This window comes from Cebidichthys violaceus, unplaced genomic scaffold (genome assembly GCF_023349555.1).
Source record: "Cebidichthys violaceus isolate CVI_PGR_0920_01 unplaced genomic scaffold, fCebVio1.0.p SCAF_23, whole genome shotgun sequence".
In the NCBI taxonomy this organism is placed as follows: Eukaryota; Metazoa; Chordata; class Actinopteri; order Perciformes; family Stichaeidae; genus Cebidichthys; species Cebidichthys violaceus.
This window is the reverse complement of record NW_027176406.1, coordinates 6,302,307-6,323,743: the sequence shown is the minus strand read 5'-3', so window position 1 is coordinate 6,323,743 and position 21,437 is coordinate 6,302,307. Positions and strand designations below refer to the sequence as shown.

The following is a 21,437-nucleotide window of genomic DNA, read 5'->3' as shown; positions in this document are numbered from 1 at the left end:
CCGCGATACATTCAGAGGTAATTCGGAGCAGTGAGAAGATGATGTCAATATTCTGTCTCGCACACTTGACAGCCGAGCAAATTCAATTGGACTGACTCCGCCTTGCTCATGCGGGACTTGTCCACAGGCTTTTCATACTACCGCGTGTCTGTCTGCATGCCCGGTGCTCTCTGACGGAGCGCGCTCTCTCCACAAGCCCCCAGTCACTCACCCGCATCACACAGTGAGGAGCAGTCCGACTCGCAGGACCAGCCAGCAGCCAGGACTCTTCCCGGTAGTGTGTGTGTGTGTGTGTGTGTTTGTGTGTGTGTGCGTGTGTGTGTGTGGCCACCAAGCAACATGTCCCCAGCGTGGAGACGGGAAAGGCGCACCGGTGGCTCGACGGTGGCGCCGCGGACCATGGTTACAGCTAGACGGACTGGACAGGTCGGACAGGTGCGGGTGTCCTGTTGGATTCTGCTGTCGGCGACTTGTATCCTCAGCGCTCGGGCTCAAGGTAAGATACACAACTCTGAGTGTTTTGTCCACATAGTGTAGCTATACCGTGTTTGCTGGAAGCGACCAGAGAAGTGCACGAGAAAGAAAGTAATGTATATAGTGTCAAATAAGGTTAGGCAAACAAAAACAGTTCTAAACATGATAAATGTTTGCTTTAACAGATCTGGTCACATAGCCAGACTTCGACCAGTCATAGACCGATGCCCGACACACTCTAAATGAGATAAAATGAGTCGATTGTTAAATTTGTTTCCTCAGACAACAACGTGAATAAGCTGTCATTTTTGCCTTCGCCAAATTCCCCATTAACATCATAACCACAAGGCCACTTGCATGCTCCATAAGCTCACACACACAGAAAAAAGCACAGCCTGCCTCTGCAGAGCTGGACACTAATGTTAAGTGGCAAATATTGGTTGGTTTAAATGCGCCTCAATGATTTGTGATTTTGAGCAATTTAAAATGCACCCGATAATCAATTTAATACACAATGTTCCTTTAAAATGTTCTGATTTTAAATCTACTCTTTGCATATTCACATGATCAGTTTTACTGTTTTACAACATAAAAAAAATATAATCTGTAAAAAAACCAGTGGCCCAGACTGAGGAACCTCAAAACATAATTTCACCGCTTGCAGCCCCTTTTGCCTCTAGGCCACCTTAATATTGTAGCAGAGTCAGTCATTAGAAGGAATATGACCAAGGAACAATGAGGCAAGGCCATTATTTGAAGGCTGTGTTACATTTGCCTAATGTCCATTTTTGCACTCTCACTTGCAGGCCATGTGAAAGTAATAGAGCAGAATGAATAAATCTCAACATGTAGGTTTCATCCACATCCAGCACAGTCAGAGGTATGAGGATCAAGGCGTGAACACGATCTACACTAATCATACAATTACTGTGAAATTGGTATGTCTTGTCACTTGCCATCTGTCAGTGGATGACATGTGCTTCTTGACCGGTGAGAAGGTAATGAGATATGCACACTAGATGGTAGATCGAGAGAAAAAGCAGCGAGAGCAAATCCCTCCTGCCTTCATATTTCAGAATTGGAAAAGCGCAACTGCAAGTTGTCACAAGACCTAAAGGTGAGTTGATGGAGGAAAAAGTATATTGTGTAGGCTTACTGGGCTGTGAATTTCATCAGCAGTCTTGTCGGATAATCTCATTAAATGGCATTTAATCTTATGCTTAAAATTCCAACCACAGGGTCATGGTTTTTATTACAGAGGGTCATGCAGAACCACAAAAGAAAGATGCATGTTTGACGTACAGATCCTTGAGGCATTTACTTTAACAGGTCCCAAAAGAGGGAAAAAAAGTCTAGTTGTGGAAGTTGACTCATATGAGAGGTGGCTTTTCTATGCACTCCCCATCTTATAATCACAATGCTCAGTGCACCAAAGTGCTAAAAGCAGCATAATCCTTTGCTTGTTTGTCTTTGAACAGGTCGCATTGCTCTGAAGTGCTCCCAGCCTTATCTTAAGAGAGTCTCAGGCGTCTCTTATTATGCAGGGCACAGTTCCTCTAGCTGTTATTACCATCCTTTTCTCAAGCTAACATGCCGTTTGTGAGGATCTGTTGAGCGCTTCAAGGCTACTTCACAGGGTTTTACCTTTCCTCCCCAAACAGACCTCTTTCTCTTCCTGCAGTTGGTATTCAGGCCCCTTGAATGTTCCCGGCTGCGCATTAGCATTGGTGAGAGATTCGCTCCTCTGTCTACACGCTCTTTCAATTGAGAAGGACCTCCTCTATAGCGCACAATCGCTGCTTTAGCTTCTTCAGTGAAGACGCAGTTGCTTTATTTGCAGGGGGTCCTCTCACAAGCCAGAGAGGTCTTGTTCGTCCAAAGTGGGAAGCCGATCTCATCCTCATGGGGCATCCTGTGTTTGCAAATGACTGGCAGTGCGGCTGTGCCTGTGCATTTAGTTAGAGAGGCTGTAGTCATTCCCTGAGCAGGGAGGACCTCTGAGGATGTCATAAATTAGGCGATGTACACGCAGCCGATGCCCCTGGGAACCGGAGGTAGCATGCACTTGTTTTTCAACAGGTTCCTACTGAGGCTCCTGCTGAGTTTAATACCACTGGCTGCTGCAGCGTACAAGAGGATACCTGATAGAGTCCACGGGGGTAGCTTTCTTCTGCCACAGGCTGCTCTCAGCATGCCATTTTAAAACTCATTTAGACCCCCTCATCGAAATAGCAAGTAAATAGATGTGAGGTTTTGTCTTTCTTCGCCTCTTTGCAGTCTCTGTATCTTCTCACCTCTCCTTAAAGCCTCTACTGCTGAAATCTACTCGTGTCTTGTGAGTGGCTGTGTTTCTATGTGCATCATGTTGTTTGTGTGTGTGTGTGTGTGTGTGTGTGTGTGTGTGTGTGCGTGTGCGCAGTTCCTGGCGCTTACTGTATGTTCCTGTCTATTGAGCTTTAATCTAGATAGCAGCATTGACATTCTGCCAACCGGCAGCTGCTATAATTTTCTGGACGTACGTTATTATGCAGCTTGACAGCTGTCAGGCATTTCCAAATCTTTAAATCTTATGATAATCCACAGTGCTTACAAAAAAGCATTTGTTTAAAACACTCTGAATCCTTGTGTGATTAAAACTCCCTGCACCAGATCATAATTCATCTACATCAGTGACACACCACTACACACACACATGCAAACACATCCACTGAAAGATAGAAAAATCAATGTGTACAAGATTACACAACTCCATCAAGAAAAATATAATACAGTTTTAATAGAATCAAAGGCATCTCCTTGTTCCAACAAAGACTGGTCCAAAACCCGATCATCTGCGCCCACACGTAAAACACTCCATCACAAATAATGGAAAGATTAATCTGTTTTGCATGTAGCTCCACAAAAGTAGACCTACATACTCACATTGATGCAACATTTGCCTCAGGCAACTGATTTTAGACTTGATACTAAATCCTGAGCCATATGTGAGGAAATCATTGCGTTTTCCTTAACTTAAAGCGCTTTGATCACGTCACAAGTCCTGTATGGGGCACAGTGATGTGGGAGCGCTGTAACTTCTCAGTCACCATACCATAATTACACACAGTACATATTAATGACATGCATCCCCTTGTTTGGCGAAACATAGTTAATTAAACATGTTTACTTCTCCAGAGAGCTAACAGATGTCTGCTGAAATTTGGACTAAATGCTTGTTTTCGTCGCAACATGGATCATGCCCAGAAAGACCAGCTAGTGGCTTGCACAGCCTCAGGTGAAACGTTGTGGCGGCCTGGCTTCCAAATCAGGCTCCTTGTGTGTCTTCAGCGCCTGCCTCCCATGTCTGGCCGGTTGGCTGCTTTTTCTCTGGCTGCCAAATGCTGTCTACACATGTTTATTCATGTTGTCACAGGATGCTTTATTCACCAAGATGGAACATATCACAGCTGAATGAGAAAAAAATAAATATCTGTGCTCACTGGCAGCAACATTCGAAATGAATGAAAAAAGCCTGATACCTTGATTTAGAAATAATAATAATAATAACAATGCTAATGTTTCATAAAAGAAAGAAAAAATAAGTGCCTCTAACCTGTTTAAGGGGAAGAAATGATCCCAATCTGCTTTATTGTTGAAGAACAATAGAGCTGCTGCGCTGTCAACGTTTTCTAGCTTCAGGAGGCCTTTAATTGGCTCAGTCGAGCAGCAAAACTGTGTTTATAGTTCATAATGGAAATGTAATCAAATTAACTTGTACCACAGGGTTTTGGCATTCGCCCCTTGCCCAGTAATTGCCATTTGCCTAAAGGGTTATGGTAATGGCTATTTGCATGGGGCAAAGAGTCCTATCTCCCACCATGAGTCTGTCATGCTGCCATATTAGGGCAGCTGGCTGAAATGTGCAGAAGTTTAGTTTTGCTGTGGTATTGTTGAATACTTATCACTATGATGTGAGTTTGTGTTGAGAATGTTATTGGCACACAGTAAACCTGGGTCTGGGCACATTTTAATCACATAGCTGAGAGTGGTTTTGTTTCCATGTCTCCTTGTTTACTGGTGAGACTGAACGGAGAAACCCTACAAAGGGGAAGAGACAAATTCTTCACGTATTAATTCTCCTGGCTTAAAGTCTAATCAATCTGACACAGGACCAGGAGGCCCCTCTTCAACTATCAAGAACAAAAAGAAATGTCTCACAACAGGCCCTGAGCTGGGACAGAAATTGAAAGGAAATGACCTTGGATAGGGAGAGGGATTTAAAGCGGCACTATTCGTTTAATTTGTCTAATATCATTATGAAAAGGGAGCAAAGATGTTGTGCATGCTGCTTCATCAAAGCATCATTCTAGGGAGCGATTTGAAAAAGCCCTCAAAATAGTGTCATTACTTTCATCCAGGGAAAAGAGGGATTGTACTGAGGCAGTTTTCTTGGACCATACATCTGTCTTGATGCCCCCAAGCTGTTCCATGTAAACATTTAAACAGCACAAAATGCAACTCAAAGAAAACTGTGGAGAGAAACAATGCATTTTACAGCATAATGTGCACACTGAATCTCTGCTCTCATTCAGCTTGCCCCTCCTGGGGACTGATGAGTGTATTCTTGTGTTGTGAATAAAATGGCAAAAGAAGCAAAGACGTAGAGAAATCGAGGAGAAACTGAGGGGAGTGTGTGGGGAAGGGGGGGATGTTTTGTCTCCTAGTGATAACAACTGGTGGTACCAATCCATTTTCTTTGTACATTCACATGAATGAATTCTTCACATCTTGATATTCTGCTCCACTCTTCTGCTGACCTCAAACCAAGCCAGTCACAACACTTTGTTATGTTTCCCAACCACCACCAGCAAGTTTCCACGCAGCAAGTGATGACAGGGGTAGGCATGCCAATATTGCTGTTTAACTCAATACAGAAACATGGAAAAGGAAGTATAAGTGAGTCAGATGAACAACAAGCCCCACCACATCTGGAACTGGAGAAGATAGGAATAGAAAAATGTATTCTTCGCTACCTGCTTGTTTGACAATCAAAGCTGCATTTTCCAGCTGATACTGACAACTTTTACCTTGCTTGTTTGAAGAAAGCATTGTATATGTGCCATTCCCCGTGCATGGAGGTGGAGTCAGGGGTCAGCGCGTTAGCAGGAGCTTGTTGAACGGAGAAACTATTTCAGTTCATGGCATACTTCCTCTGCACGGCCAGGGTCTCATCTGGAGAGAAGGAGCCTCCATGCCCTCCATCTGCAGGGCTGAGTTTGTGCTGTGCTTGGCAGCAGGCTTATGAGTCCCGCTAGGGGGCCTGGCGAAATGCCTCTAGCTGCATCTCAATGCCGTTTGCTCAGTATTGATTAGGACCAGAGCCGACTCTCATTCCCCATTGTCCTGTTCTTGGCCACATGGGATTCCATATCATGCTTGATATCACTTTAGTTACCCAACACCTGCCTTCTTCCTCTTTCCAAAGATAAGGCAGAGCTTAACATCAGGCCCTCCCCACTCCTGTCACATTTTGACAGAACTCCACCCTCACTGTAAACAAATGGCTTGCAACAGAGACACTAGGGGATGTCTGTGTGGATGTTAAAGCACGGTTCACTCAAAGGCATACAGGAAGATAAATCTTAACAAATTCATACCTACAATCTCATACAGCCGCACTTTTGTGTTTGCTGATAAAGAATTCCTGTCTGGTATGCATGGCATTGAGTAGAGCTGGTTGTCATTGTAGTATGGCAATACTTTAATGTACACCTCTCTTTGATCACTGTCCTTGCCTCTAACATCAATAGAGTGTCAGTTAAGAATTGTGATGGTGATAGGAGCTGACAGCGGTACTGCAGGCTTCTTCTTCTATGGCTCACGTCGCATCTGGATTCCCTTTCCTTGGCCTCTCAGCACAAGCCATGAAACTGCTTCAGGTGCGAGACTGAAACCATATGGCAGGATTCAAGTCAAAGCCCAGACAAAGCCTTTGTCCAACACTGTATGGAAGCCTGCTTTCTACACCTAGGGCACATTGTATGTAGAGAGATATTTACAGACCTAAGAAAGTGATGATTTCTGTGATAAAGGTGTTTTTTACACTGTCAAAGGTATGAGGGTATTTATACAATTACATTTTCTTGAGAACACAATGAGTTATGACATATCTGACTACATTTTTCTCAACAGTTAATGTCCTGAATCAGTGCATTATTATTTATGTGCTACGGACTTAATTGACTGGTAAGATTTAAAGTACTTATACAAAATGAACAAAGGCTCCAGAGAAACAGGGATGGTCAGAGAGCTTGACTGCTTGAGTGATACGAATTATGTAGGTGTGCAGTACATACGCAAATCAATACGGCGCAGCGGCACCAAATTAAGAAACCTGTTGTATTCACTCTTCCATGGAAAGCCAGTGTTTGACAATGAAGCATGAATCTGCCAATACGCAAAACGAGTCTGTCATGTGTATCTGCCCAGAATGATTTAGGATCAGTTTGGGAGCGCTCCTCAGAGGTTAAGCTGGAAGTCTGTGGGGCACTGCACCTCTGAAAGCAATAAATACTGACAAGGAAGAAAGAGATCCTGTGCAGATACAGCTGCATATTTATTTTAATTTCAAAGGCAGCTTGAAAGCAGAAGCCAATAAAAGTGCCTTTATTGCGTTAATACATGTTAGCAGATGCACAAACATGCACACAACAAAAGTGTCTCTGTACGCTAATACCCAAACACATTTTTTCCTCTAACACATGCTTCTGCACACACGTGCACGGATTGTTTCATTATCGCGAAATGGGAGATTTCTCAAAAGACCAAAGCAGTATTTGAATGCTGTTTTCAGCACAACTAATGAAAGTGGGGCACAGCCATGGTGTCTCATGTGAATAGACGAAATCAGAATCAGCTTTTTTTTTCACCGTGAAGCGTCATGCTCTGGCGGCCCTCTGTGCAAAATACTTTCCAATTTAACCTGTCTCCATGCCATGTCGCAGTCACTGCCAGCTGCAGTGAAGGGATGGAGAAAAGGGGAACAGAAAGAGAAATAAACATCGCTATGGACATTATGAGGAGGCAATAGGTGGAGGGGGGGTGGGGGTATTGACGGAGGAAAGAAAGGAGAGCGCTGCATCAGTGGGGTAGAGATTGCTGTGGTGTACAGTAGCACAAATCCTAAATTCTGTGCAGATCCGACGGTAGCTAGGAAACAGCTGACAGTAAAATGGGGGGATCAAAGGGATTAGTGTGCCCAGTTTGAGCCCAAACAGTAACCCTTCCCCTTCTCCTACTGCCAGCCTTTTTATATATTCACCCCTGCATTTCAGTGGTGTGCTCGGCCTGTTGGACACAACACATCTCTGGTTATCATCCCTTGAGTCCAATTGTCCAATTCGGAATCAGCCTTTTTAGCTCCTACATATTCTCACGGACAGGCAATATGTAGAAGAAGGTCACAGTTTCAAATTTTAAAAGAGAAGTAGGCTGGGTGGAACAAAAACACCGCGCTCTAACACACACACACACAGGGTACACAAAAGTACAAATGCCTACACACAAGTAATCCACACAAAACAAAGACATTGTATCTGAGGGAAGAGGATGCACATGTCAGACGCAATCAGTGCTGCCTTTTGTGATCTGAGTGAGTTTTACTGTCACTGGGGCTTGAGACACAGCCTGCTTAATTCTGCAGGGGACTGCCATGTCCCAAATGCTTCGGTCACTGTCTCCTCTTGTCTCAGAGCCACAGAGTCGTACCTAAAGAAACGTGCCCTGTTGGGGACATGCACTGTACCGCAGCAGGAAGACTTCTGACAATGTTGGCCCCTTGTCTCCACACTGGAGATTCAGCAGACATGTGAACACACTCTAGGCTGACACAGAGCTTCACCCAAGAGAGTAAAGCCAAATCAGATCTACATCACATGTGACGTGCATATGATGGCTCAAAACTGATTTGTGATGCCTGACTTAAGCAAGAGCATTACGGGCAGATAGAAAGGCAGGGTTTGCTCATGCTGTTTGTCAGCAGATTCTATATGATGGCTGCAGCTGCTCTGACTTGTGTTGCTGTTGCAGAGGCCTTGGGCTAAATTTCTGTGTCATTGTCCTCAAAGCTTTCACAAATTGCTATTTTCAATTGCAAGTAGGGGTCTTTGAAAGAGTAATTTCCATGTTCTGGGAAAGGAAATGTTTGAGCACATATCAATGCTGGACATGTTCTCTGCCTGTGGACAAAGCAGAAATGGGAGAGTCAGTGGGATTATATCACTTTAATGAAGTTGCTCTGGCCGATGTTTAATTTCATGAAATTCAATTAAAAAGCTTTATTTCCATTTCTGTACTCAAGGGGTCGCCGTAATTAGATTATAGGGAGGAATTGTGAGAAGAAATTACCAATCAAAAATGGGTTCTTTGAGTGCATGTGCATGCTGATCTGCCAGTGTCTTTGACCTGCTTCACAGTGACTATTGTGACTCTAAGAAAAGAAAAACTGCCACAGAAAAATTTAATTGTAGGTAAAGGAACAGAGTGGAATAAGTTGGTTTACTGGGTTTGTATGGTTCGCAAAGATGGGAAGAAGCACAGCTGTACAATAGACACAATCACTATAGCACAGCAGCTGCCTTTCCACTTGCATCTTCCTCCCTGGACCCCACTCCCATTTTACTGTTGGAGCTCCTGTTGTAGCTTTATATGTTAAAGTGGACCAAGCACTTTACTTGCCCCCACTACATTAGTAAGGAATAGGGAGGAGGAGAAAAAGAGACGAGGTAAACGACAGAGACAACATGTACCCCACTATGCTGCAGAGCTGACATATGCAAACTCAAAGGGTGGCGGTGTTTAAAAGCTTTAATCACACCACTGCTCAGAGCCCAATGTGGCGTTGCACTCTGCATCATTGAAAGCTTGTTTTATTAATGTTGTCCAGAGTGAAGTACGGTCGGGTAGTGGTGGGGTGGGGTGGGGGGGGGGGGGGGGGGGGGGGGGGGGGGTGGGGGGCATTGTGCATTGTGCTCTTGATTTAAAGTGGGGTGGAGCAGAAACAATGGCCATGAAAAAAACATTGCAAAGAGGGCTGTGAAAAGCAGCCCACTTCCATTACTTTAGAAGGCACAGTGCCCAAAATGGTGCATGAGAAAGTGTCTATACAGTACAGAGAGAAACATTCACACATGATGGGTCTTAACGATCCTAAAAAGACTATATGTATAAATCAAAATGTGCGGTCATGGCAGTGGATATCACTGAGTATCCGTCAAAGGGACAGACTTGACTCTTGTGCTCTGGTTGACTGGAATTAATTCCTCATGTGCTCTATGTGACACATACAAGCCAATCAAGGCAAAGTGTGCTGTCTTTGAGTGAGCGGGTGAAGTGAAATCTCATGTGAGCCTGATGCCTAATTGCTCTCATTAGCTGCCTGACGTTCACACCAGTTATTCTGCACAATTAACCGGCTGCCACCAAGATGTTATGAGGCAGAATACTGCGGTGGGTCAAGGGAAAAAAAGAGTTGTAATTAATTCTCACTTAAATTAATGATTTCATATTTCAAAGGACTGTACAGTGGCATTTTTCTCTAGATTCCCCAATGGGAGACCACTGATGAGTGTTTTTTGTGCGTCATGTGGAAATAAGGAGGTGCGCGCAGTTGATGGAAATCAGGAGCTATTGTTGTTTGACAGTAGGCACCTTTGCAGTGATTTTCTGTGTTATTAATTTGTGAGATGAGAGGAGGCAGGCTCCTCCAGCCTCTGATGGTTACGCACCGCATTAAAGAACTGCTGCTATGAATGACACTCAGGGCTAATGAATATGAATACATTTATAAAAATAGGCACGGGCTCCCCTCTCAGTGCAGATTGGGAGTGACAGTCACATTGGCTGAGCATGGTTGATGAGAGAGGGAACCGCTGCCCCTGGAGATAGAGGGATCAGACAAACAACCCCACCCACACACACACACACACACACACACACACACACACACACACACACACACACACACACACACACCCACACACACACACACACACACACTCACACCCAATCACACACAAACAAATGCCATAGCATGATGAATTCAAAAATGCTCCAGCATTTAAGAATGACGATCTTGTCACCTCTTTGCGCTATTTACTCTCTGGACACAAACTATGTGATGTATCAAAGCCTGCGTCTACCTCACTGTATGTCCCTGAATTAATAGTTACCCCAATATCATCATAACTAATTGTGCCATTTGTACATGATGTCACAGCGATAGATCATTTATTATTATGCGTGAAATATCGAGCGGTGGGTGGGCAGTTTGAAAGAGGATTTCTCTTACTTTTGAAAATCCACAGGTGTCATATTGTTACTTGGTGATTTATGCCGCACAAACAACACATTTACATTGCCTGCCAACCAATTTATAGACTGTTTCCTGTGGAAACAAAGTGCAGTAATTTATTGTCATTAACGCACAATTCATTACTTTCAGACTCACTTAGGGGACATGAATATATGTCAGCTTATCTCTTTGTGTTTGTTGTTCGACATTTAAACACTGTCATTACCTTACATGGCCATTATTAATGAACCAATGTTAACTGAAAGGCATTTGTTTTGTATCTAATTTACAAGGAAGAACATTTTCTAGTTCTAGCTGCTGTTTGAAATCAGTAGCAGAAATACGCAGCGTGAAACATTTCTTCTTCTTGACTAGAGTAATCAATCACATGTGCAGTTCGTAACACACAGGCTTGTTTCTCAAAAGATTTAATTTTTGTATTTATCAACATCAAAAGCCCTGACCTAAAAAATACAAAACAGTCATCCCACCCCACGGCCATCAGAGAAATTTAGTATCACTGAGTGTGTTCTTTCTTTAACACAGATGAGAGATATGGCAAACAATAATATGCAAATGTGTTCATCTGTTTCCCTCGGTAGGCAACAATTTTAATTGATTAATTGAGGATTTTTGTTTGATTGGTTGCGGCTTAATAATCCAAGATGTTATTTGACAAGCTGTTCAATTTAGGTGCAACAGCATTGCCACTGTTTCCTTTTCCATTTCCCCCTGAAAGTGAATGCCCTTATTTTTCCTCGAGTTTGAAGCACAGGCAGGACCAATCCCTCAAAGATTTGTGAAGGACTTTGATTGAGATAAGTGGGATACTCATTGGCTCTGACAGACTTAACCTTGGTGAGTGTTCTCTGGCAGCCACTTGAGGAGGATGGCAGACTGTGAGGGCCGGACATTGGGCATGACTGACACCATGGTGCTAACCTTGAGCCAGGTTCCCGTAGAGCAACGGCACAGTATTTAAGGTCCAGAGAAAACTCATTGAGCATCTGACTTAACTGGGTTAGACTGCACCCATGGATGCAAGCCATCAAACTGAACTAATTAACAGCTGAAACAACCTTGAAAGCCACGGACAACAGTGTGTTAGCTGCATCCCCACCCACCTCTCCTATTCCCCCACTATGTTTTGGTGTCTGTGCTATTTACTATGCTACTCAATTCATTTATTTTGCACTTGAACAACTGTTACTTTATAATCGTTTCTGTTCAGCTGAAATTTGGTTAGAAGTACCTACTCATCAAACTGTTCTGTTGAAAATTGGGAAGGCTTAAAAGACAGATAGAAGCACTACATGTTGCCCCTGAAAAAACATGTTGGTTCGTGGGGTTGGAGACAGAGAGAGAGAGAGAGAGAGAGAGAGAGAGAGAGAGAGAGAGAGAGGGGGGGGGGGGGGGGGGGCAAACTCAGAAACATGCTCATCACTTTTTAGGATGCTCATAAAGATTCTGCTTAATGGGATGACTCATTTATTTACTTGTTATTTCTGTGTTGGCATGCCTGTTCATGGTGTTGCCCTAGAAAGTGAATGTGAATGTGCTTTTGACTTATGTTTGCATGAATCAAAAACAGCAAAAAAGGATTTACTCTAAGGGGAGACTCATCATATTCTGTCAGATTTGAGCTCTCATACCACTGAGCCCCAGGGATTCTGTTTGATTTCCTCCTGATTCAGCAAGGCTGCCATTTTCTTCTGAGGGTAGTTTGGCTTGAGTTGCTGCAGGGGGTCAGGGGCCAATTCAACATTATTGAATAATAAATAAATAGAAATGTGTTGCGACTGTAGCTGATCCCTGTTGTTTCTTCTCACCTCATATCCCCGAGTAGACTGACAGCAGCTGGGGCCTTGTATTCGCTGTAATGGCCTGTATATATGCAGGGTTTCATATTTCAATCACCGCCATGGCAGCAGAAATTGGTGGTTTAAGATGAAGTTGAAATTGGAAAGTGGCTATCGTGTCTGCATGAGGAAACACATTTGAATCCCAGTGGAGAAGGTGCTTGGCAGCTGCATCTGGAACGCAGACTGACAAGTCCTTAGGAGTGGAGTTAAAGTTAGAGCCACAAGTGCTCCAGCGCCTTTCAAGCCTTAGCCAAATGATTTTCCAGCGGAGGTCGCATCAGGGACATGAGATTTGAGGAAGTATTTCATAATAGCCCTATAATCAATGATTCATCACTGGAAAAATTAATGAATCATCAATGATGTATAGGACTCTGATGAGATAGGTCTACAATCATATCGTTAAATGTCACAGGACTGCTCATTCATGTTAAAAGGTATTTGTAATAATTCATGTTTTGTTATTTTTGCTATGAAGTACTTGGAAAATTATATAACAGTGCACGTTCATTTGCTTTTTTGAAGTTGTGCTGTAAGGCCGTTGAAAATCAGTTTGAGAGTTTCACCTTTCATTTCTTGCTGTCACATTTCTGAAACTCACGCAATCTTGTCTCTCTGCTACATTAACTGAATATTCATTATGTGGCTAATAGTAGTGCCTTTGAAGAGGAATGATCATATTTAATTTTCTCGCCTGAGAAGGAACAAGTTAGTGAAGGGAGGGTGGAGGAGTGGAGTCTATGGGGAAGATAAAGGGGAGGGAACGAGAGTATGAGATCAAGCGCTGAATGGAGCAGCAGAGGGGCATGGAGTTTATGGACCAGCAGGGGTGGGAGGGTGAGTGTCCAGATTACAATATGATTATATTTTCCTGATAGCACTGATGGACCTGCACCTGTGTCTCCACAATGCCTCCATCTCTCTCTGCTAATGCCGTGTACCAGCGTGCATCGTTCTCGGAAAGAAGTCTTTCTTTCTACTTTCCCCCCTCCTTTACTCTTGGCAAGAGGGGAACAGATTATGATTATGATTATGAGAACTCCACCAGTGGCCACACAGCGGTATTTCTTCGCTCCAGCAGCTGCAGTCCCTGGTTGCGTTTATCGCTTTATCGATTACCATCACAACGCAGTAATTTGCCGGGACTGGCAGGGACATGATTAAAGATCCGCAAGCAATGCATGGTGGCTCAAGTCGGTTCCGTGGTGTCATGTTGATGAACACGCGCTGACACACATACACACGTACACAGACACTAACGCTCTGGTAAGCAGGGAGGGCTGAAGGGAGGGGGGGCAAGAGGTGCATTCCTGTCATAGACATCAATGGCTTTAAATCTCCTGAGCTAACCTCTTAATGCTCTCAGATCCTTATGGCTGGCTGGATAATTGATTGTGTTTGGTCTAATGGGATTAAGAAGCAGTAGTGGCCTTGAGCTGGACACAGTGCCTGTGAGGGCAGCAGTGTAGTGGATTGGAAGATGGAGAGGTAGATTGACGCATAACGTGAAGGGAGTGTGGATTGTATCCAGATATAGGTGTGTGTGTGTGTGTGTGTGTGTGTGTGTGTGTGTGTGTGTGTGTGTGTGTGTGTGTGTGCGTGTGTGTGTCTGCGTGTGTGTGTGTGTGTGTGTGTGTGTGTGTGTGTGTGTGTGTGTTAGAGTGAGAGAAAGACAGAAGGAAAACCACAGAAAGAGTGACAGACGCAGAGAAAAAAGAGGGAGAGGAAAGAGGAAAAAAACAGGGTGGATAGATAGCTTCAGGTCTGCTTCTCAGTCCATCCCTAATTAGCTGTATGAGAAAACCAGGGAGCTGATGGTATCCCCAAGTGAAAAGCTTGTTAGCGTAAGAGATACTATCTGCCGGCTATTGGTTTTGGTTATGTTTTGCTCGCTGGGTGACTCACTGGGTCTGCGGTGCGCAGCGAGATGAAAGCGGCGGGAAAATGAGAGCCAAGGTGGTGAGGCCCATCCCCCTCTCATCACCCAGGATAACGCCTGTCCCATCCAAACTTCTCAACAGCCTCCGTGCTTTAGCTTCATCCCTCGCGCCAGAGCTTGTTTGAATGTGTCAGTCTGCTAGCCCCCCCTTTCTTCTCTGAATTATTTTTAACTTCCCTCCACACTTGGGATGAGATAAAAGCAGAAGTTTGTGTGGGAGAGTTGTAAGAGACGAGGCTGCGGTTAGTAATTTTTTTGCTGGAGTTTTCAATGACTGCTTGTCGCCCTGTATATTGCAGCTGTGCGTCTGGAATCCCCAGTCTCTTTGTGTGGCGCATGGCTCTATCATGAGTGCACACGCAGCGCAGAGCTGTCATCATCAGTGCCAGTTTTTCAGTTTTTATGTCTACCCCCTCTCTAGTACTACACACCAGCACCTCCCTCTCCATCTATGTTGTATACAGCAAAGCCTCACAGTATAAGAGTTAACTGGCTCTGTCGTTGCTGGATTGCTGGCTCTATTCATACGTCCAGCCAGTGAGATCATGCCACAGATCCAGGTTTTGTCTCGAGTGAATAGAGAGGCTGCCGCAGCTCTCCAGCTCTTTATACTGGGCCACGTTTACACTAGGGCTCAGAATATGCCAGGTCAGGGTAACTGTTGCCATTTCGGTGGGCTATGGAAGGCATTTTGCCAGCTTTCTGAGTCCGGAGTAGTGAGGCTAAAATGTGTTATTGTGCATGTCTGTGTATGCATCTGTGACAGTGTAATGAGAGTAGAATAAACGGAGGGTGTGAGACAAGGCGGATGATAAATCCTATATATATATATATATATATATATATATATATATATATATATATATATATATATATATATATATATATATATATAAGTATATATGTATTGAGTATGTGTCTATGTATTTGCCGGTGGGAATATGAGAGAGCATGGGGGACTGTGCAGCGCATGTGTGTTTGCGAGTTAGAGAAAATGTCACTCTGACCTGGCTGTCTGCCTATTCTTGTCGAGGGAGACGACAGGTGAGGGGTTGCTATGGTTACCTGGGGTTGGGGTAGGGTTGGAATGAGTGTTTTTTTGTGGTGGCCTCACAATTGCACAGCTAGAACTTTTTTTTTTTTTTTACGTCTCACATGTTCTCGTTTTGTTCAGGTGATGGGTGATATTGTAGTGCCATATGGGTGCAGCAGGTGTTACTACTAGCTGAGTGCCGGTCTGTGCACATAGTGGGTGTTAGAAAGGGCTATCAGTCAGCCCCTTTTCTTGCTCCGTAGAGACTTCCCAGAGAGCTCTGTTGTCCCTACAAGGGCCAGATGCTGCCTTGGTTTGCTCTGCTGCCCTCTTTCCTCTCTTCCCTCGTTCCCAGGCCCACATCAAACATGCACAGCCCATTTCCCCCCACAGCTCTAAATCTCTTTAATTCCATCATCTGTTGCCCATTGAGGGCAGCAATTTAGTCTTTACGCAGCATTTTAGTGTGCTATTAAAAAATTCTGTGAGGTTGGTGGCCAGGCCCTGTAGCGGAGAGGTGGCTAGTCTTCAATCTGTGTCTCTGTGTCTAACCTCTGCATTGCTGTCTCCCGGGACACGTCCAAGCATAAAGATAGTGTTTGAACAGCTCGGCCTGGACACATAGAGAATACATTACATATTCCCTACACACCAAGCTGAGCCACTTTATCATGATGATTGTCTCTCGATCATTCATATATTGTGATAACCACTGAGGCCACACTATGGTGTAAGTGGCTGCCTGAGTAGATATCAAGTAGTTATTTTTTCAGTTTCTCTCTGTTGTGAACAGTCTTATACATGAAGAACTAGTCACTGTTCAATATCTGTCAACCATATGAGCTCTGACCTGAACAAACATCTGGAGCAGGGGGATATAAGTGCTGCTGCATGGATTTTATAGACACTAGTTTTATGTAATTTCCAGCAATTTCACCATTACTTTTACAGTGATTGGAAACTGGCTCTGCTCAGTTAATGACTTCCCTATATCCCAGATGGAGAGCAACACCCACACTCAAAACAGTGACAAAACAATGACTTGCAAAATAATTCTGTCTCGCAGAATTATACCAGTATGAATTGTTTACATCATTATGGCAACAGCACTGGAGACTAACCTGAAGCTGCTCGAGCTTAATAAGCAGCGTGTTTTTGCTCGGTAGTGAGTCATAGGTCTGCTGAGGTTGGGTTTCACTGGTTCACTCCTGCTAATGGGCGGTTGGTTGAACCAGTGTTGGCCCTCTGCCACTCTGGCCAGCTACTCTCCTCCTCTAAGGTGAGAGAGAAAAGCTACACTGTATGTCTTTAGTAGACCTGACATTGACACAAGGACTGATTGGCCTGTCTTAATAAGTGGAGAGCCTTGCAGTGGCAGGAAGTCACTTGGATTACTGCTGCTCTGGTCCTGACCTGTCCTGCTGCCCAGCTGTCCTTCTGACGCCTATCAAGTTGGAGAAAGAAGATGTTTTTCTCACCAAGGTCTTTTCAATATACTTTTAACTCCAATAATCTACTAAAACATAATACTACATGTCTAATACTTGCTGATATCAGCTTAAAAACTATAAAAGCCTTCTGGAAATCTGAAAAGCTGTGGTCTAATCAGGACTTGCTTCTCGGTAGGGTCACAATGACCAAATGAGAGAGCAGTGTCAAGTTTCCCTGAAAGGAGCAACACCACCCAAACGCACTCAGCGAGTGAGTCATAGCACACAGACCGGCACCGCCATCAAATATATAATGCATCATTGTTTATCTGTAGCACAATGGGAATCCATTTTTTCATGCATGTTTATCACGCTGCATTTACCAGGATGGATGCAGAATGTTATATTACATTCCTACTGGTCTACCACAACAGAGGAGATGTTTATTGTTGAAAATAAAATTGAGAAAAGAGAACCTCCATTCATCTGTTTGATGAGATTATTATCAGTAAATATGTTCTGTCAACCTATTTGCTCTGGTATCTCATTGGCAGCGGCCTGCTCCCATCTGGGAGTGTTTTTCACACGGTATCTCACAGACAAAGATAAACACTGGCGTTGTTTGCTGGTGAGCCGATGTCAACACCAGTGATGTCACGGATACCCATTGTAACAAACACAACCACAAAACAATGATACGGGATTAGCTGCCCGCCGATCAGGGACAGCCCAAGGGTAGCAGAGAGATACGGGCCTGTACGGCGCTCTGGTTTAGCACATCTTGCTGACAGCTGTCTGTCCACATGTCAGCCAGTGCAACAAACTTAATCCAAAGCTGCATGGCGCCTCCAACATACAGCAACAGTGACAGTAAGGAGAGCAACAACGTGTGCCCCCTCCTCCCCACCGTGGAAATGCTAGGTGCTGGATTATTGTTGGTGTGGCAGATCATCCGCAGCCCTCTCACCCACCGAGTCGGCCTCAGAGGTGGATTAGAGGCCCGATAATCTGACTGTGTGCTGTGACACATGTCAACCATGTCTCGAAAGAGGAGTCATGGTGAATTAGAAAACGGCGAGGTAATCCAGGCTATATGGCCCAAGTCTTTTATTTAATTCCCACACCAACAACCCCAGGCACATACATGTACGCACACACTCAACTGTGTAAGCACTTCTTGAGCACACATACACAGACATTCCTGTACATGGGCCTGTGGGCTTCCTTGACATTACCTCCCTGACATTACCTCCTTAGCACAAGCCCAGCCTGGGTCTCCTGTCACATCCTTCCATGGGCAAGATTCACATTTTCATTACAGTGGAGCCAGTGGCGCTGCACAACCTTTTTCTCCTTTCTTCCTCCCCTCTTCTCCTCTTCATCACTGTGTCAATCATCACAATGCTGTCACTCTGGATCTGTCTCTGAACTAAGCTGTCTCTGAGCTAAGATCCAGACTCACTTGAGAGACGGAGGCAGTCTACTCACCCAGACGCTTCTCTCTTGAAGTTGTACCAGTATTTCACTCCTTTCTGCCTCTCGACACTTCCTTCTTTTTTTATTTTATTTTTTACTTTTCGCAGATTTTTTTTCCCCCTCTTTTCTTTTTTTACTGATCTAATTTGCAATATTTCCACACATTAGATGAAGCCTGTACATGCGGAACAGAGTACACATGGCCGGGGAATTGAGAACTGCAAATAATTCCCTCATGTGGAAAGGCTGCAATTAACTGGGGATGTCAGCCTTTGTAAAATATAATTGAGTTCAGGACGAAATGAACGTCTCTAATCCGGCCGACAGAGCACTGTCAATCAGCATTCCTAGCGTCCCCAAAATCAACTGTCATGCTTATTTATGTCTGTCTCTCAACTAAATTTTTGGACACTAATGCTCTGGCAGCTGCCTCTCTTTAATGTGTGGGTGACTGGGTGACTTTGTGCATGCCGGGTGGGAGCGGGATGCTGCACTAGAGGGAGAGACTGGACATGTTTTTTTGTGGTTGCACTGGAGATAACATTGTGTCGCTCAGCCATGGTGTCAAACACCTGTGTGACTGAAGAACCATTTTCTCCGTTACTGAGCACAAATCGCCTCTTGTGACGTGCGGAATGATATCAACGGGAAGTGTAGCTATTAGCATAGCGCCGCTTCACCTCAATTCTAAGGGTCAAATAACGGTGCGTTATTCAGCTGTCTCTCGGGTGAATAGGCCTCTTCCCCTCCCGTAGATACTGTATGTGAATTACCTTTCGCATCATTGCTGAGCTATGCAAGGCAACTTCAAGACATTCTCCTGGAAATGTCAACCATTTACCACTCTCAAATATTGCCTGTCATGGCAAAAAGACGAGTGTTGACCTTAAAGAGGCTGGATAAATGAGTCCACTTAGAGAACAATCCTTTTTTTTTTTTTGTCCTCTTCCTTTGCTTTCCACCTGTCTCTCCCACAGTGGCGGCTGCTTCAGGCTCTGATCTATGGCCTTTCTCTAATCAACCCTCTTACTGAGAGGTAAAGGGCGGGGAACACATCAGATACCTTGGTGTCACTCAAAATAGGCTTTTTCTTGTGTCTTGTGTGTGTCACGCAGTTCAGTATTTGTGTTTCTAATGATTGCCTTTCAAGGACCTCCTCAGTTATCCCCGCAGACTCCCATGGAAATGGATTAATTACAGGGCGCCTGACAAACGGCTGCCCACAGTTGCAGCGGCTTTGTAAATTCTCTTGACTAATCAGCTGAAGACAGAGCCTGGTCACTCAGCACGACCTCATCACCAGACTGACACTGTAGCTGTGGCTGAAGGGCCTCTAGCCAGAGATTAATTGTAGTGAACGCTCAATGCTGTTCACCTCTAACTGACGCTGTCATCTCAGTCCTGTCGACAAAAGCGATGGTTCTTCACCCCGGACACCTGGGGACCCGGCGTGATTGAGACAAATCTCTCTGGTCCTCTCCAAACCCTTTATCTCTGAGAGTTTTGATCTCCCTGTGCTTGGTTGACTGTGAATTTCTATGTTTGTTGTGAGCGCTGAGTTTTTGTGCTCTCTGTTTTCTCTGGGATTGTTGAGCAGGTGAATGTTTGTTTTGCTTTCTGCGATTGATCAAGATGAATTTGTGAGTCGACGTTGCTCTTCGTGCAGCCCTCCGAAGCCCTGCCAAATGCATATGTCAAATAGATACTGAAATGTGTGTTATTACAAACAGTGATGTGCAAAGATCCAACATGATTTCCATTAATAAATCCCTAATAAGTTATTTGTGATCATTCCTGAAACCCACTCTAAAGCACTTCTCAGTCTGCAACCTGTTCTCTCAGCTTACCATATGTTGGTTTTAAGCTATAGTTTCTCATCCAATGCCTCAAAATTAGAAACTCAAGTCGAGATATTAATTTAATATATTCAGTCGGCATTTTCTGAAAACAGAGAAATACCCTGCAGCATTGTTTATGAATTTGAATAACCCCTAAAATCATAGAATACAGCAGGAATACAGAGTAATACCCTTGTGTACCTCTGAGAACACCTTTGTAAGTGACGTGTGTGCGTGTGTGAGTGTGTGTGTGTGTGTGTGTGTGTGTGTGTGTGTGTGTGTGATGAGAGAAGGTTGGTGGGGTGTTGGGCATGCGTGATCCCCCTGACTGGGATCCAGATCCACAGGCGAAGAGCACTGAGCCCTCAGTCAGCACGTCACATAAAAGCACCAGGCTTTGCAGGATTGCAAACTGAGAGTTTATTTTTTCCTCATTTGTTTACCTTCCTCTCGGTGAGGACAGGTTTTCTCCTATTGTGAGGAGTACACGAGAGAGTCATTATCACCATAATCACAGCCGTAATCGGCCATTACAGTTTCCCCTCTCATCAGAGTGCTCGTTAACTGCAGGACAGAAAGCCTCCAAAACAGACAGTGTCCTGGTGCAAACAACGGGGTGGTTCACCACGCCAGCTTTAACCAACAGCTTGTAAATTGAATCCTGTGGCATACAGTCAAATTTACAGTGTTCAGTGGAGCTTTGCCACTATCCACCAGCCAGCAGAGCCCCAAACTGACCCTGAGGCTCAACAACACCTGGCTCTTTCCTTGTTAATCACGGGCAAGCATCCAGTCTAAACAAAAGTGTCTGTGTAGCTATTGCATTTCATGTCAGATGTGAACCTTGCTCATACATCACGGTATTTTTAGACTTCAAAAACAATGCTTTTGTTTCATGTCTACGGGTTTATAGTTTATGTCAGCTGTGCTGCATTGAGCCTGTTTCAGGGTTAGTCTAATTCACTGTGCCTCTCAGGTTAGTTTAATTCACTGTGCCTCTCACCGTGTCTGCATCCATTTGCAAGTTTTTGTTCCATTTGTCAAAGCCTAGTATT

The 21,437-nt window shown here is 44.3% G+C and overlaps 1 protein-coding gene across 3 annotated transcripts in view; it reads left to right on the top strand.

Moving 5' to 3' along the window:
- Positions 1–259: 259 nt before the first annotated feature.
- Positions 260–21,437, top strand: part of sdk2a (sidekick cell adhesion molecule 2a) — a 78,587-nt gene continuing 57,409 nt past the window's right edge. For all 3 annotated transcript variants that reach the window (XM_068718825.1, XM_068718824.1, XM_068718823.1), the window contains exon 1: positions 260–496. In XM_068718825.1, the coding sequence (XP_068574926.1) occupies positions 340–496 (157 nt within the window). In that variant the 5' untranslated portion in view covers positions 260–339. The remainder of the gene's footprint in view (positions 497–21,437) is intronic.